The 12,604-nt window shown below is 36.6% G+C and overlaps 2 protein-coding genes across 5 annotated transcripts; one reads left to right on the top strand and one right to left on the bottom strand.

Annotated features, from left to right (window-relative positions):
* Window positions 1-1,123: 1,123 nt before the first annotated feature.
* LOC111778611 (MACPF domain-containing protein At1g14780-like) lies at window positions 1,124-6,685 on the top strand. The gene is made up of 7 exons (XM_023658537.1): window positions 1,124-1,841; window positions 2,432-2,670; window positions 3,811-4,003; window positions 4,725-4,802; window positions 4,887-5,070; window positions 5,452-5,618; window positions 5,806-6,685. Exons 1-7 carry the CDS (start codon window positions 1,584-1,586, stop codon window positions 6,511-6,513), a joined length of 1,827 nt encoding a protein of 608 aa, XP_023514305.1. The 5' UTR covers window positions 1,124-1,583; the 3' UTR covers window positions 6,514-6,685.
* A 66-nt stretch (window positions 6,686-6,751) lies between these two features.
* Window positions 6,752-8,881, bottom strand: LOC111778612 (protein TRIGALACTOSYLDIACYLGLYCEROL 1, chloroplastic-like). 4 transcript variants are annotated; one of them, XM_023658539.1, is made up of 4 exons: window positions 8,692-8,881; window positions 8,110-8,170; window positions 7,925-8,033; window positions 6,752-7,839 (listed from the first exon to the last, which is right to left on the bottom strand). In XM_023658539.1, exons 3-4 carry the CDS (start codon window positions 7,969-7,971, stop codon window positions 6,831-6,833), a joined length of 1,056 nt encoding a protein of 351 aa, XP_023514307.1. In that variant the 5' UTR covers window positions 7,972-8,033; window positions 8,110-8,170; window positions 8,692-8,881; the 3' UTR covers window positions 6,752-6,830. The 4 variants fall into 4 exon arrangements, with proteins under 4 accessions (XP_023514307.1, XP_023514308.1, XP_023514306.1 ...); XM_023658540.1 differs by having other exon boundaries at window positions 8,110-8,122; XM_023658538.1 differs by lacking the exon at window positions 8,110-8,170.
* Between the last annotated feature and the right edge of the window lie 3,723 nt (window positions 8,882-12,604).

The raw sequence follows: 12,604 nt of genomic DNA, 5'->3' as shown, positions 1-12,604 counted from the left end.
TTTTTTTTTTTTTTTTTTTTTTTTTTTTTTTACGGAGTAAATTATGGACGCGTTGCTTGAAACATATTGACTGTCGTCTTTTAAACAATCATTTAAAAAACAGCTAGCGATCCACTCTATTAAACAATCATTTAAAAATTAATTCAAAATTTTATTGATCAAATTTAAATTTAAATTTTATTTAAAGTAATGTGTTTCTTAAGCCAGCAAAACAAATAATATTTTTAATCAACCTTACATTGTATTCATAAAAAAGCATATAGTAAAAATAACAATAAGGTCAATTAGTCTTCTTACACGTATTAAATTAATCTACTTCTAAGTTAGATGTGTGTGCTTCAAATAAAAAATTATTTATTTTTATTAGTCAATATATTTCAATTTTTCTAAGTGTTTTTATTCCAACATGAAATCCCAATTCTTTGAATTTAAATTTTATATTTCATATGTCAACTTCATAATTATATATATATATATATATATAGTGATTTATTTGAAAAAATCATATCCAAAGTCTTCAAACTTTGAATGGCGAATTAAATCAATCCAAAGACTTTGAAAAACTATGTTGGATATGGAAGAAAAGATGTAACGTTCTAAAGGATAATGTGATTGTAACGATATGACGTTCTAAAACTCTATATCAAATGAGCCTGTCACAGTGTGCACGTTGATATTGTTGGATGATGAAAGTCCCATATCTACTCATTTAGGGAATGATCATGGGTTTATAAACAATGAATACTCTCTCCATTGGCCTGAGACCTTTTGGGGGAGCCCAAAGCAATAAAAAATGACTAAGACTCCTGAAGGAGTAAGTCAATAAAAAGACTCGGAGTCGAGCCTCGATTAAGGGGAGGTGTTGGATGATGGGACTTAATAAAAAGACTTTGAGTCGACTTTTTCTTTTGAATGTAATCTCTTGCTTTGGACTTCCCCAAAAGGTCTCACGCCAATGGAGAGAGTATTCTTTATTTATAAACTCATGATTATTTCCTAAATTGTATGCTCAAAGTGTACAACATAATGAGCACATTAAACTCAGAATTCTAGAAAACAAGACATGAAGATAGGATTGATGGGAAGTTGGTGAAATTCAACCACCAAAATGTTGGAGCTTTGGTTTGTCGTGGTTATGCAATTTGCATTTGAAAAGAATATAGCGTTGAAAATCCAGATGGACGGAGAAGTGGGAGGAGTTGGTATTGGTTTTCGTAATCAAACCGGCATTTGACTTTCCGGTGGACATTTCCGCCGCATAGTCAAACATCGTGGGGTCGCTCCGTCGTGTCCGCCAATATTTTACCCTTCCTTCTCTTTGAATTTTCTTCCCCATCGAAGTCGCAATCAATCTTCCCTCGTGTTTCTGAATCCCAAAAATGTTTTTCATTATTTTTCAATTCATATTTGGTCCGTTGTCAGTCTATGATGATTCGTATTTTATCTGGTCAAATTTGGGGGCAGGTCAAATTTTCAGATCTCTACCTACTTCTACTTCTTCTTCTTCCTCCTCTGATCTTCTTGAATCTTATCTCATTCGTGTGGTTCCTCCAATTATCCGCTGATCATCAGGAGGTTCCACGATGATTTCGACGGAGAAGCCGGTTGAGGCTCGCGCTTTGGAGTGTTTAGGGCGAGGGTTTGATCTGACGAATGATTTTAGGTTAAAATTTGTGAAGGGGAGTGGCGCCGGAGGGCGGAGGTTGGTGGTGATCGACGATGTAAATAAAAGAGATATTGTTTTTCCCGATGGAGGTGTTGTTCAGGGAGTTTCTCAGGACATTCGTTGCGATAAAGGAGATCGAATTCGTTTCAAATCCGATGTTCTTCAGTTCAATCAGGTTCTCCACTTTTTCCATGTCTTTCATCTTCTCGTGCACTTTGTGGAATTTACTCGACCTTTTCCATGTGATTAGCCTAATGGATAGTTTGAAAATTTTCACTTAGTTTTTTGATTTCATCTCATGGATTCAAGTTCGAATTGGATTCATGAGTAACAATAAAATTTCCCCAAAACTCTGTCAGTAGGCATATCTAGCATGAAGCTTTTTACCTGTTCATTTATTATCGTGGCGGGAATTCGAACATCTAACCTATTCGTCGAGGATATCTGCTAGAACTATACTCAGGTTGTTGGAAGTACCTAAGCACTGAACACAGCCAGGAGTGTTCCTGGCGTTGAACAAACATATATTTTTTTTTTTGATAACACTGTGTTCTTGTTCTTTTTTTGAGGAAGTTTGTGACTCTGAACATAGTTGAAAGTTTTCAATTATCAATGTCAAGTTTGTTTTTGTTTTACTTCTTGAAATGGTTCATGAACAAAAGAACAAAAAGAGGGAAAGCTTATTCTGAATAAATTGCACTGTTTTCACTGTACAATTCTGAAAAATTAAGATTCATAGGTTTGGTTCCATGTATTTCTGTGCAGATGTCTGAGTTACTGAATCAGAGATCCTCCATACAAGGAAAAGTTCCTTCGGGCTATTTTAATTCTATGTTTAATTTGAGTGGAGACTGGTTTCATGATGCTGCTGATGCCAATTATCTTGCTTTTGATGGTTATTTTATCGCACTATACTATTTGCATTTAACGGCATCTCCACTTGTATTACAAGACGAAGTGAAGAAAGCTGTTCCATCCAATTGGGATCCAGCATCGTTGTCCAGGTACTTTCTAGATATTGTTGCTTGCGTTCTCTTTTTCGTATCAAGTGTCGTCTGTTTAATTACTGTGAGATCCCACATCGGTTGGAGAGGGGAACGAAACATTCCTTATAAGTGTGTGGAAACCTCTCCCTACTAGACGCGTTTTAGAACTGAGGCTGACGGTGGTACATAACGGGCCAAAGCGGACAATATTTGCTAGTGGTGTGCTTGGGTTGTTACAAATGGTATCAGAGCCAAACACCGGGTGGAGTGCTAGGGAGGACGATGGACTCCCAAGGGGGGTGGATTGTGAGATTACATATCAGTTGGAGAGGAAATGAAGCATTTCTTATAAGGGTGTGGAAACCTCTCCCTAGCATACGCGTTTTAAAACCATCAGGCTAACGGCGATACGTAATGGCCAAAGCGAACAATATCTGCTTGCGGTGGGACTGGGCTGTTACAAATAATATCAGAGCCAGACATCGGACATTGTGCTAGCGAGGACGCTAGACCTCCAAGAGGGTGGATTGTGAGATCCCACATCGGTTAGAGAGGGGAACGAAACATTTCTTATAAGGGTGTGGAAACCTCTCCCTAACAGACACATTTTAAAACCATGAGGCTGATAGCGATTCATAATGGGCTAAAGTAGAAAATATCTGCTAACTGTGGGCTTGGACGGTTACACACGCATTTCCAATTGTAGTTATTAATACATGCTAACTGTTCGAGTATCAGTCATAGCGGTTGCAATAGAATTAGTTGTGTGATAATGATGAAACATACAACATTCACATAGCTCTATACATCCTTTTTTCCGCACTAAAGGAGTCTTTTTCTACCTATATTATGTCATCAGGTTGGTTGACAGTGATACCAAGTTTTCAATTTTTGTGGGTGGATAAGACAGATTTGTATTGAAAGAAAAAAAATACAATGAGGGGAAGGGAGTATGAGTAGTCCAGTGCTACACCTGAGAAGCTAGAAAGATTATAAGAAGCTGTCTAAATGGAACCAATAAAAAACGAAGGATATTGCAGAAGGCTTTATTCAAGGATTCGTTGAACCCGGTGTTTTTAGTACACCTATAATATCAAGCTCGATATTTTGCTTCTTGAGTTTCATTCTATTTTAACACTAATGAATTTTAGTAGGCAGGTTTATACAGACATATGGAACGCATATAATAGTAGGAACCGCCATTGGAGGTCAAGACTTAATTTCGGTACGGCAGAGACCTTCTTCGTCTATACCTCCTGCTGAACTTCGGAGACACTTGGAGGATCTTGGAGATATTCTATTCTCAGATAAAAGAAGTCCCTCTTCTCTGCACAGAAAAAGAGACGTAAAGGTATATCTATATGCAAAAAATTGTTGAATTACTTTCTCTAAAAAAACAAAAACATGTTTTTTTAATCTCTTACCTTTTTGGTTGGGGTATATGTAAATAACTCACGCCCATCGCTAGCAGATATTGTTCTCTTTGGGCTTTCCTTTTCGAACTTCCTCTTAAGGTTTTTAAAACACATCTGTTAGGGAGGGACTTTCACACCCTTATAAAAAAATGCTTCGTTCTTCTCCCCAATTGATTTGGGGCTCAGCCTCCTCGTTGGCACTCGTTCCCTTTTCCAATTGATGCGGTACCCCCCACCAATCCACCCTCCTTCGGGGCTCAGCGTTCTTGCTGGCACACCGCCTCATATCCACCCCCTTCGGGACTCAGCCTCCTCGCTGGCACATTGCCTGGTGGTTGGCTCTGATACCATTTGTAGCAGCCCAAGCCCACCACTAGCAGATATTGTCCTCTTTGGGCTTCCCTCAAGGTTTTTAAAACGCGTCTGCTAGAGAGATGTTTCTACACTCTTATAAAGAATGTTTCGTTCTCTTCTCCAATGGATGTAGGATCTCAAAGTATATGTCTTAATTAGTTGAACTATGATCAAGTTGATTATGTTTTAAAAAATATTTTTTAAATGGATATAGCCTTCTCACGACGTGACTAGAATAAGATATGTTCTATAGGTTGTACAACTGCGTCCTTTAGTTCTAAACCGTCTTCTCTTCTCTTGTAGGTTCCAGAAATATTTACAAAAATTTTGCAGTCAAGTTCGATACAGTTGGCCAATATTTCAGAAACATCAAGCAAGGATGTAAGTCAAGAAAGAAAAACCTGAATTTGTTTTGGAAAATTGTTTCAGCTCGTAATACTCTCTTCTTTACTTTCAACATAACAGGGAATCACCTTAATTTGTTCTAAACGAGGAGGGGATCCTTTCCTTCACAGTCATACCAGCTGGCTTCAGACTGTTAGCTTTAAACCAGAAGTTATTTTATTCAAATTTGTACCTATTACTTCTCTTCTTACTGGGGTTGCAGGCAGTGGTTATCTCAGCCATGCGATAAACTTGTACTTACGCTGTAAGCTACTCCATGCTTGTTCTAGTTTTCACTCTTGTTCAACTTCACCTTCTTGCCTGTTTAATTTCCAGTCAAACTACTTGCAATATTGTATTACTTCTGGAGAAATAGCCTTTCAAAAATATATAGATCTTAATTCGTTTCATGCATGAAACTGTTGGTAGAATTTACGGGACATTTTGATGTAAATTGAGCATTTTTATCCTTTAAACGGGATGTAAGTGAATAATCCTTGGAAGTTTTTCACTCCTAGCTGCACTTATTGACGTCTTTAATGGTGTTGGTTCATTAGTTGATCCTCCTATTCTTTTCTCTGAAAATAGTATTACTATTCCCCACACTATTAATATAGATCTGACTGACTTGATTCTGCAATTTTAGATAAACCTTCTTTGAATGACTTGCAATACTTCTTGGAGTTCCAAATTCCGACCCAATGGGCACCAAACTTCTGTGAGTTGCCTCTCGGGCATCAGAGGAGAAAGGCCACCTGTCCTACCCTGCAGTTCACTTTTATGAGCCCTAGGACGTACATCACCTCCACCCAGGTACTCAATTTTTCCTATTGGTATTCTACAAATGCTATGAAACCATATTTACCAAAAGAACAACGCTGCATAGCAATGTAAAATTGAAGTATGTTTCTTGTGTTTCTCTGGTTTTGAGCAGTCCATTGATGCTAGCTGATTCTCAGTCACTATTGACCCTGTTTTGGTATTTAAACCATCCTTTCAGGTCACAAGTAGTAGGAAACCATTAGTTGGTCTTCGCCTCTATTTAGAAGGGAAAAAGTCCAACTGGTTGGCTCTACATGTACAACATCTAACCAGCCTTCCAAAAGTCATGGCTAGATTGATCGGCACATCTAATGAATCAAGACGAAGCCAGTGGATAGGCACCGACGACAGCGACTCCAATGGTCGATTCCTCGAACCTGTCAAATGGAAAAGATATTCAAATGTGTGCACTTCAGTTGTCAGGCACGATCCCAACTGGTTGAAGCAGGATGGAAATGGTGTTTACATTGTAACAGGAGCTCAGCTTATCAGCAAGGGGAAGTGGCCTAAGACAATACTTCACCTACGCCTGCAGTTCACTCACTTGCCCAATTGTACCATCCGAAGAACCGAATGGGCTGCTGCCCCTGAAGGTTCTCGCAAGTCGACTTTCCTCACAAATTTAAGCACAACATTTACGTTCACACAGAGAGCTGCTGCTGATAAAAAGAAGCAGGTCCCTGGTGCTCTGAACTCTGGTGTCTATGGAGAGGCACCACCAGTCCCGGTTCGATCCAAAAAGCTTCTTAAATACGTCGATACGGCTGAGGTGGTAAAGGGGCCACATGATACTCCAGGACATTGGCTGGTAACGGCTGCTAAGTTGGTAACTGAGGGTGGTAAGATTGGTTTGAATGTAAAGTTTGCACTGTTAGATTATTGTTGATACAACAGTTGAATGTATAGTGGCATAGGCTTCTATTTCATTGAAGGGATTTTCTCACAATTTTGGTGTGGCATACTTAATGTCACATGATACATTGGATTTGTTTGTTGTACAAAGGAACAGTCGAAGTTAATGAGAGATTACCGGTCTGTGTTGAGTGTTTTTATTTTTATTTTAGTGTGTTTTGGAATAATTTGTTGAAAATTAATAATTTAAAGTGTGTTTAAACAATTGCTTGAGGGAAATCTAGAAGTTTAAAGCAAATACCAAGCTACAAATGAACTTCAAATTCAGAAGTATGAGAGTGCTCAATGAGTTTACATACAGTTCTTCAGGGAATCTCCAGCTCCCTGGAAGAAGAAACAAGAAAGGGTGAAATCAGCAATAAATATGCCTACAAGAGAGATGACTACAGCCGAAGTTGTGGACTCCCCGACTCCCTTAGCGCCCCCGGAAGTCGTAATACCCCAGGCACAGCTTACAATCGATATGATAGCTCCAAAAACCTGCGATTTGATCATCGAGCTGATAATATCCCATGACTTTAGAGCTCTCAGAGCTGAATCAAAGATAATGTTGATACTAACACCATAAACGCTGTCAGCCAAAAGGGCACTTGATGCCATCCCAACTGTGAAACACATTAGAGTTAGAATTGGAAGAGCAATGCAGGATGCTATAACTCTTGGCGTGACGAGATAATCGACAGGGTTCGATCCCAAGACTCTTAGCGTGTCTGTCTGCTCAGAGACTTGCATTGTTCCTAATTCTGCAGCATACGAACTACCGATTCGTCCTGCAACCACAATCGACGTGATCACAGGACTCAGCTCCCTTGAGAATGCCAATGCTAATACACCACCAACAGATCTGTTCAATCCTAATCTAGTAAATTCTCTAACAAATTGGATAGTAAAGGCCATGCCAACAAATGCAGATGTTAGAAGGCAAACCCCTACAGATCTTGGTCCTACTCTCTCTAGCTGTTGAAGAGTATTTTTCCAATGGACTTTACCCTTTAAAGTCCTCATAATGACCTGCCCAGCCAGAAAAAGAACTGATAGCCCTCTCCATAGATACTTTGGTGGCGACCATTTACTCCACAACTCTCCTTCTATAGAATTAAGCACCGGATTTGAATTGATGTCTTCTGACATTGAGGCAGAAGGGTGCCCATCTTCTGCATTTGGGATAGCATTCAATCTGTTTTTGCACAAAGGCATAGCAAATTTACGAGTCTGAGGTTCCACAAATACAAGTTTAACAAAGTTGCTTGAATGCAAGTTTTGTACATTCTTCCATCCACTTTGTCTTTTAGAGCTGCTTCTGCATTTCAGATTAAAATATCATTTTAGAGCCCAAAATAACAATGAAAAGTTCCATGCACGAGAGAGTACAGAGAGAGAGAGACCTGATTGAGAAGTAAACTAGTGGATGGGGTTGACAAGCTATTTGCATAGTATGTTCCTGCTGTGGAACAGATCAACCAGTTTCTTGAATTCACTTTGAAAATCAAAGCACTAGAAAAATAGAGATTCCAAATCAATGTCATAAACATTTCTTGAACTCAGAACTTATAGAATTCAGAACGATTACATTGAATAGACTCCTGAGAGATGACACGACCAAACCATCCGGGTTAAAGAGATGAGGAACACTAGCACAGGAAGATGCAGTATTTATCACATTAAAAAATCTCACTCTGTTGGGCATCATATCAACAGAGTAATAATCTAAGATTTCTAGCAAGGAACAAGATGAACACACTGTTGTTCCAGTAACTTCTTTCCAATGGAAAAAAAAGGAAATCCTGAACACCAAATCATATTCCAGTAACTTCTTCCCACGAGGCATATCATAAGATTCAATGTAGAAAAGTTAAACAAATTTACTAATGACACAATAAGTCTCATCCTCCCAATGCAAAGAATTGGGAAAGAACCCTCAAAACGTCGAAAGCATTATCAAAGAGTTTTTCAGTTCAATACAACAGAAATGTAATACTCCTTTTTGATAAAGTGAAACAACAGTTCAACGAAGTCAGAATTATGCGACAGAAAAGGCCAAGCGATTCGAATCATAAGAACAAAAACAAATTTCATTTCTCACTGGGGATGGAGAGAGCGAGAGGATGAAGGTAATTAGAAATCAGATTTTGGGTTTAGAAAGGAAATTTACCTCAACAGCAGTGATTTTCTTCCGTCTTTTGAATGAATCAAACAAGATTCACGCAGCTTTCTTCCTTGTGGATCAATTCTTCTCCGCGGAAGAAGACCCGCGAAATCGAAGGGAAGGATTGAGGAATCGAAAATGGAACCGGAGAAAGAGAGAAGAAAACAAAAGTCAGGGTTTAGTTTAACAAAGAGAAAAAAGAAAATGTTTAAAAATGCTATATTTTATTTCATTTCTCAAATTTGAAATTATTAAAAAAATATTATGTAAATATTTTTTTCCGTTAAATAATTTCTCATACATCGACATAACAGACATATATAATCAATAATTATACGAATAACACGATCACGTTAATTAGACGATTTACGACTAAAAACCAAATATTTTTATTTTCTTAATGTTCGTGAAAATAACAGTTTAGCCTATGTACTTTCAATTTTACAAAATTATCGGAACATTGATAGTCATTGTAGCTAAAAAAGATTACGAGCATGGTAGGCGGGTTCTTAAGATCTCTCTTACCGATATACGGGGAAAAAATATTTCTCGCAACATCGTTGCAGTTGAGAGCACTCAATTTTCTCTTTTAAGAGTCCATTTCGAGTGGAAACCTTCCCCTAGCCGACGCGTTTTAAAGCCTTGAGGGAAAGCATAAAAGGGAAAACCTAAAGAGAACAATATCTGTTAGCGATGGATTTTGGTCGTTACAAATGGTATCAGAGCCAGATACCGGACGATGTGCCAGCCTTCTCGTTGTTCCCCAAAGGGGGTAGACACGAGGTAGTGTGCCAATAAGGACGCTGGCACCCTTTCCTTCCTCCAAGCTATGTGGGACCGCCCCCAAATCCACCCTTTGGGGCCAGCGTCCCACATTGGTTTGGGAGGAGAACAAATCACCCTTTATAAATGTGTGGAAACCTTCCTAGCAGATGTGAGGAGGAGCCCAAGCCCAAAAGGGAAAGCCCAACGAGGATAATATCTGCTGCCAGTGGATCTGGGTCGTTACACATGTGTTAGCACCCCTATGACCTATATATATATCAATATAATTAGAAATTAAATGTGTTCATATATATTTTTTTTTTTTGTTAATTTACATTGGTTATAAAATTTAAAATTTAGAGAATTAAGTTATTATTAAAAATTTAGTTATTACAAAAATAATAATAATAAGGACACTAGAACTTAAATTAAAAGAGATCGCATTGGAGAAAGAAAATGGGAGACGTGGAGGCGCTGAAGGAAGAACTGATACTGCAGTGCAGTTTTATCCAACAGTTGCTCCGGCGATGGAGATCGGTTTCTTACACAAGATCAGACCAAAAGAATTTCAAGAAGAAACTCAAGAAGCTTCCGTGGTTATCATCACCAACACCACAGGATCAGACCCCGCGGAATCCACCACTCCTTCCGTTTCTTACCTCAAGGTCCCAACGTTCTTTCTCAAACCCTTCCGAAAAAGATTCGATTACTGCACCGATAACATCAAGGAAAAAGAAAACTCCATCGAGATCGAGAAGAAGAAGTGGCTCGCCGAAGTTGCCTCCATGTTCTGCAAAATCTTCGGCGGAGGAAAACTCTCTGCCTGCGGAATCGGGAGTAAAATCGATGGAGATGATGATGATGATGATTTTTTGAGCGAATCGGAAGCGGGAGAAGATTATCGCCAAGATCGAGAGGAAATTTTCGCGGCAGAATCGAATGGCGAATCTGAAACAGAGAATATAATTCGAAGCGACGAGAAGATTTCAAGCCAATCGAGACTTCCTATGTCGATCTTAGACCTATTTAGAAAGAGGAATTTCAATTTCAATTTCATAAAGAGCAGAATCTGCAAGGTGAAAAGTGGCTACCGAAACAGAAATCTCAATTACGAGAAAAATCTCAGAAACAATGAATCGGCTATGCTATTTGCAAACCGAGAAAATCATAAGCGATTGTTTCAAATTCCATCGAAAGATCGGAAACAGACGAAGGAAAAAAAATCGACGGCAATCTCATATCATGAAGGCGATGAAAACGGACAACGGCTATGGCAGAAAAGGATTCTAATGGGAGGAAGATGCAAACCTCTGAGGAATACTTCTGTAAGTCTTCGATATGATCCAAATGGCTTCATCTAGCCACAGATCCTTCCTCCATTGATGAACAAATGCCAAATTCTTTGAGCATTTTGAGATTCTTCATTTGTAAATTCCCCNTAGTGAGGGAATTAATAATTTTTGAAAGTTTAAGTTTAGTTTAATTATTTTTTTTTTTGGATAAAATAAAATAAAACTTCTGTATAATTTCTTTATTTTATTATTCACTGAATTTTTTTAAAAACTAATTTTCCTCACTTTTTTCATAATTTTAAAAAATATGTTGTGCAACAAAAGGGTTATTAACAAAATGCTAAACAAGGTAAATTTCAAAATTATAAATTTAAACTTTAAAATGTTTTAATAAATACACTAAATATACAATTAAAATGTTAAAATTTTATTATACATAAAATAATATTTATATTTAATAGATCCATTTTTTTTAAGAATCTATTAAATAAAAAGTTGCAAATTAAAAATTTTAGAAATTTATGTGATTATTTATTTATTATTATTATTATTATTATTTTATTATGATGTTCGAGCCACTTGCCACACAACGATTAAAAGGAAACCGTCCAAATAATACATAATTTTAAACTATTGAGGCTGCTAGTTTAAAAACTTACGGTCGTTTTGGGACCTGAGTCAAAATCAAATGTTGATATCTGAATTTATAAGTCGATTATGTAAATCTAATCGATGTTTTTGGTCAAAGTGCTTGTGTGTACGTTGCACGTCCTGCAAGTCACCATCAAAGATATCATGTCATTATGAGTCATCTGAATGTCGTAAACGTAGTGTCGATTATTGGTTAGAGTCACAAACAAGGCCATGAAGGTCTTATTAACCAGACGTCAATTTGTAGTCAGAGTTAGCTAAGCGTCGCACATCACGTGCTCGTCGCCGTTATAGGTCGGCCGGTGGAGTTATTCCCCGAAAATAAATAAATAAATAAATAAATACATGAGTTGTGGCTGTCGCAAACAATACAGCTGGGGCCAAGTGTCATTGATTGGTTATTGTCACAATATCATGACTTTCTTTTAAACCAATATTCTTCCTCTTTTTTAATTTATTAAATACTTTTCTTTTTAAAAAATATTTAAAATTCAAACTTCAATCTTCAACGTGTCGGCCAATGTTCTGATGCGACCATTCTTCACATATTTCCCCAATATTTTCTAATTAAAAATAATTATACATTTCTTAGTATAATTACATTTTTACCCCTTACTTTTAATTTAATTTCAATTTCAATTTACTCAAAATATTATATTTTTAATCTCTTTAGTCTTTTGCTTTTCATTAATTAAATAATTTTATTATTAGCGAAAATAAGTATTTAGTGAAAATGAATTAAACTAATTAATAATATAAATGTCTAAACCGATGTAATTATACCTTTCTTAGTATAATTACATTTTTACCCTTACTTTTAATTTAATTTCAATTTACTTCATAAATTTCAAAATATTATATTTTTAACCTCTTTAGTCTTTTAATTTTCATTAATTAAATAATTTTATTATTACCGAAAATAAGTGTTTAGTGAAAATTAATTAAACTAATTAATATAAATGATTTAAACCGAGAATAAGTATGTAAAGTCTTAAAATATGTAAAAAAATGTAATATTAAAAAATTATGAATTAAATGAAAATTATAATTAAGACGCCTAAAAATATATTTTATTTTCTTTTGATTCTTAAATTTTATTATGAAAAAATTAATTTTAAAATATTGAAAATAATGAGCTTAGGAATTTAAGGATATTTAATAATAGAAGTTCCATTAGATTATGGTTGATAGATATAAACAATGATGAGTAA

This window comes from Cucurbita pepo, chromosome LG17 (assembly GCF_002806865.2).
Source record: "Cucurbita pepo subsp. pepo cultivar mu-cu-16 chromosome LG17, ASM280686v2, whole genome shotgun sequence".
In the NCBI taxonomy this organism is placed as follows: domain Eukaryota; kingdom Viridiplantae; phylum Streptophyta; class Magnoliopsida; order Cucurbitales; family Cucurbitaceae; genus Cucurbita; species Cucurbita pepo.
The sequence above is the reverse complement of the archived record's forward strand: the minus strand, read 5'-3'. Positions and strand labels throughout refer to the sequence as shown.

What these genes read in the sequence shown, in the direction of transcription:
- LOC111778611 (XM_023658537.1), top strand. Translation starts at nt 1,584, where the DNA reads ATGATTTCGACGGAGAAGCCGGTTGAGGCTCGCGCTTTGGAGTGTTTA. An exon ending in ACAGAAAAAGAGACGTAAAG is followed by an intron (nt 4,004 to 4,724) that starts GTATATCTATAT and finishes CTTCTCTTGTAG; the next exon opens with GTTCCAGAAATATTTACAAA. An exon ending in CGTACATCACCTCCACCCAG is followed by an intron (nt 5,619 to 5,805) that starts GTACTCAATTTT and finishes CCATCCTTTCAG; the next exon opens with GTCACAAGTAGTAGGAAACC.
- LOC111778612 (XM_023658539.1), bottom strand. Translation starts at nt 7,971, where the DNA reads ATGCAAATAGCTTGTCAACCCCATCCACTAGTTTACTTCTCAATCAG. An exon ending in CTAGTTTACTTCTCAATCAG is followed by an intron (nt 7,840 to 7,924) that starts GTCTCTCTCTCT and finishes TCTGAAATGCAG; the next exon opens with AAGCAGCTCTAAAAGACAAA.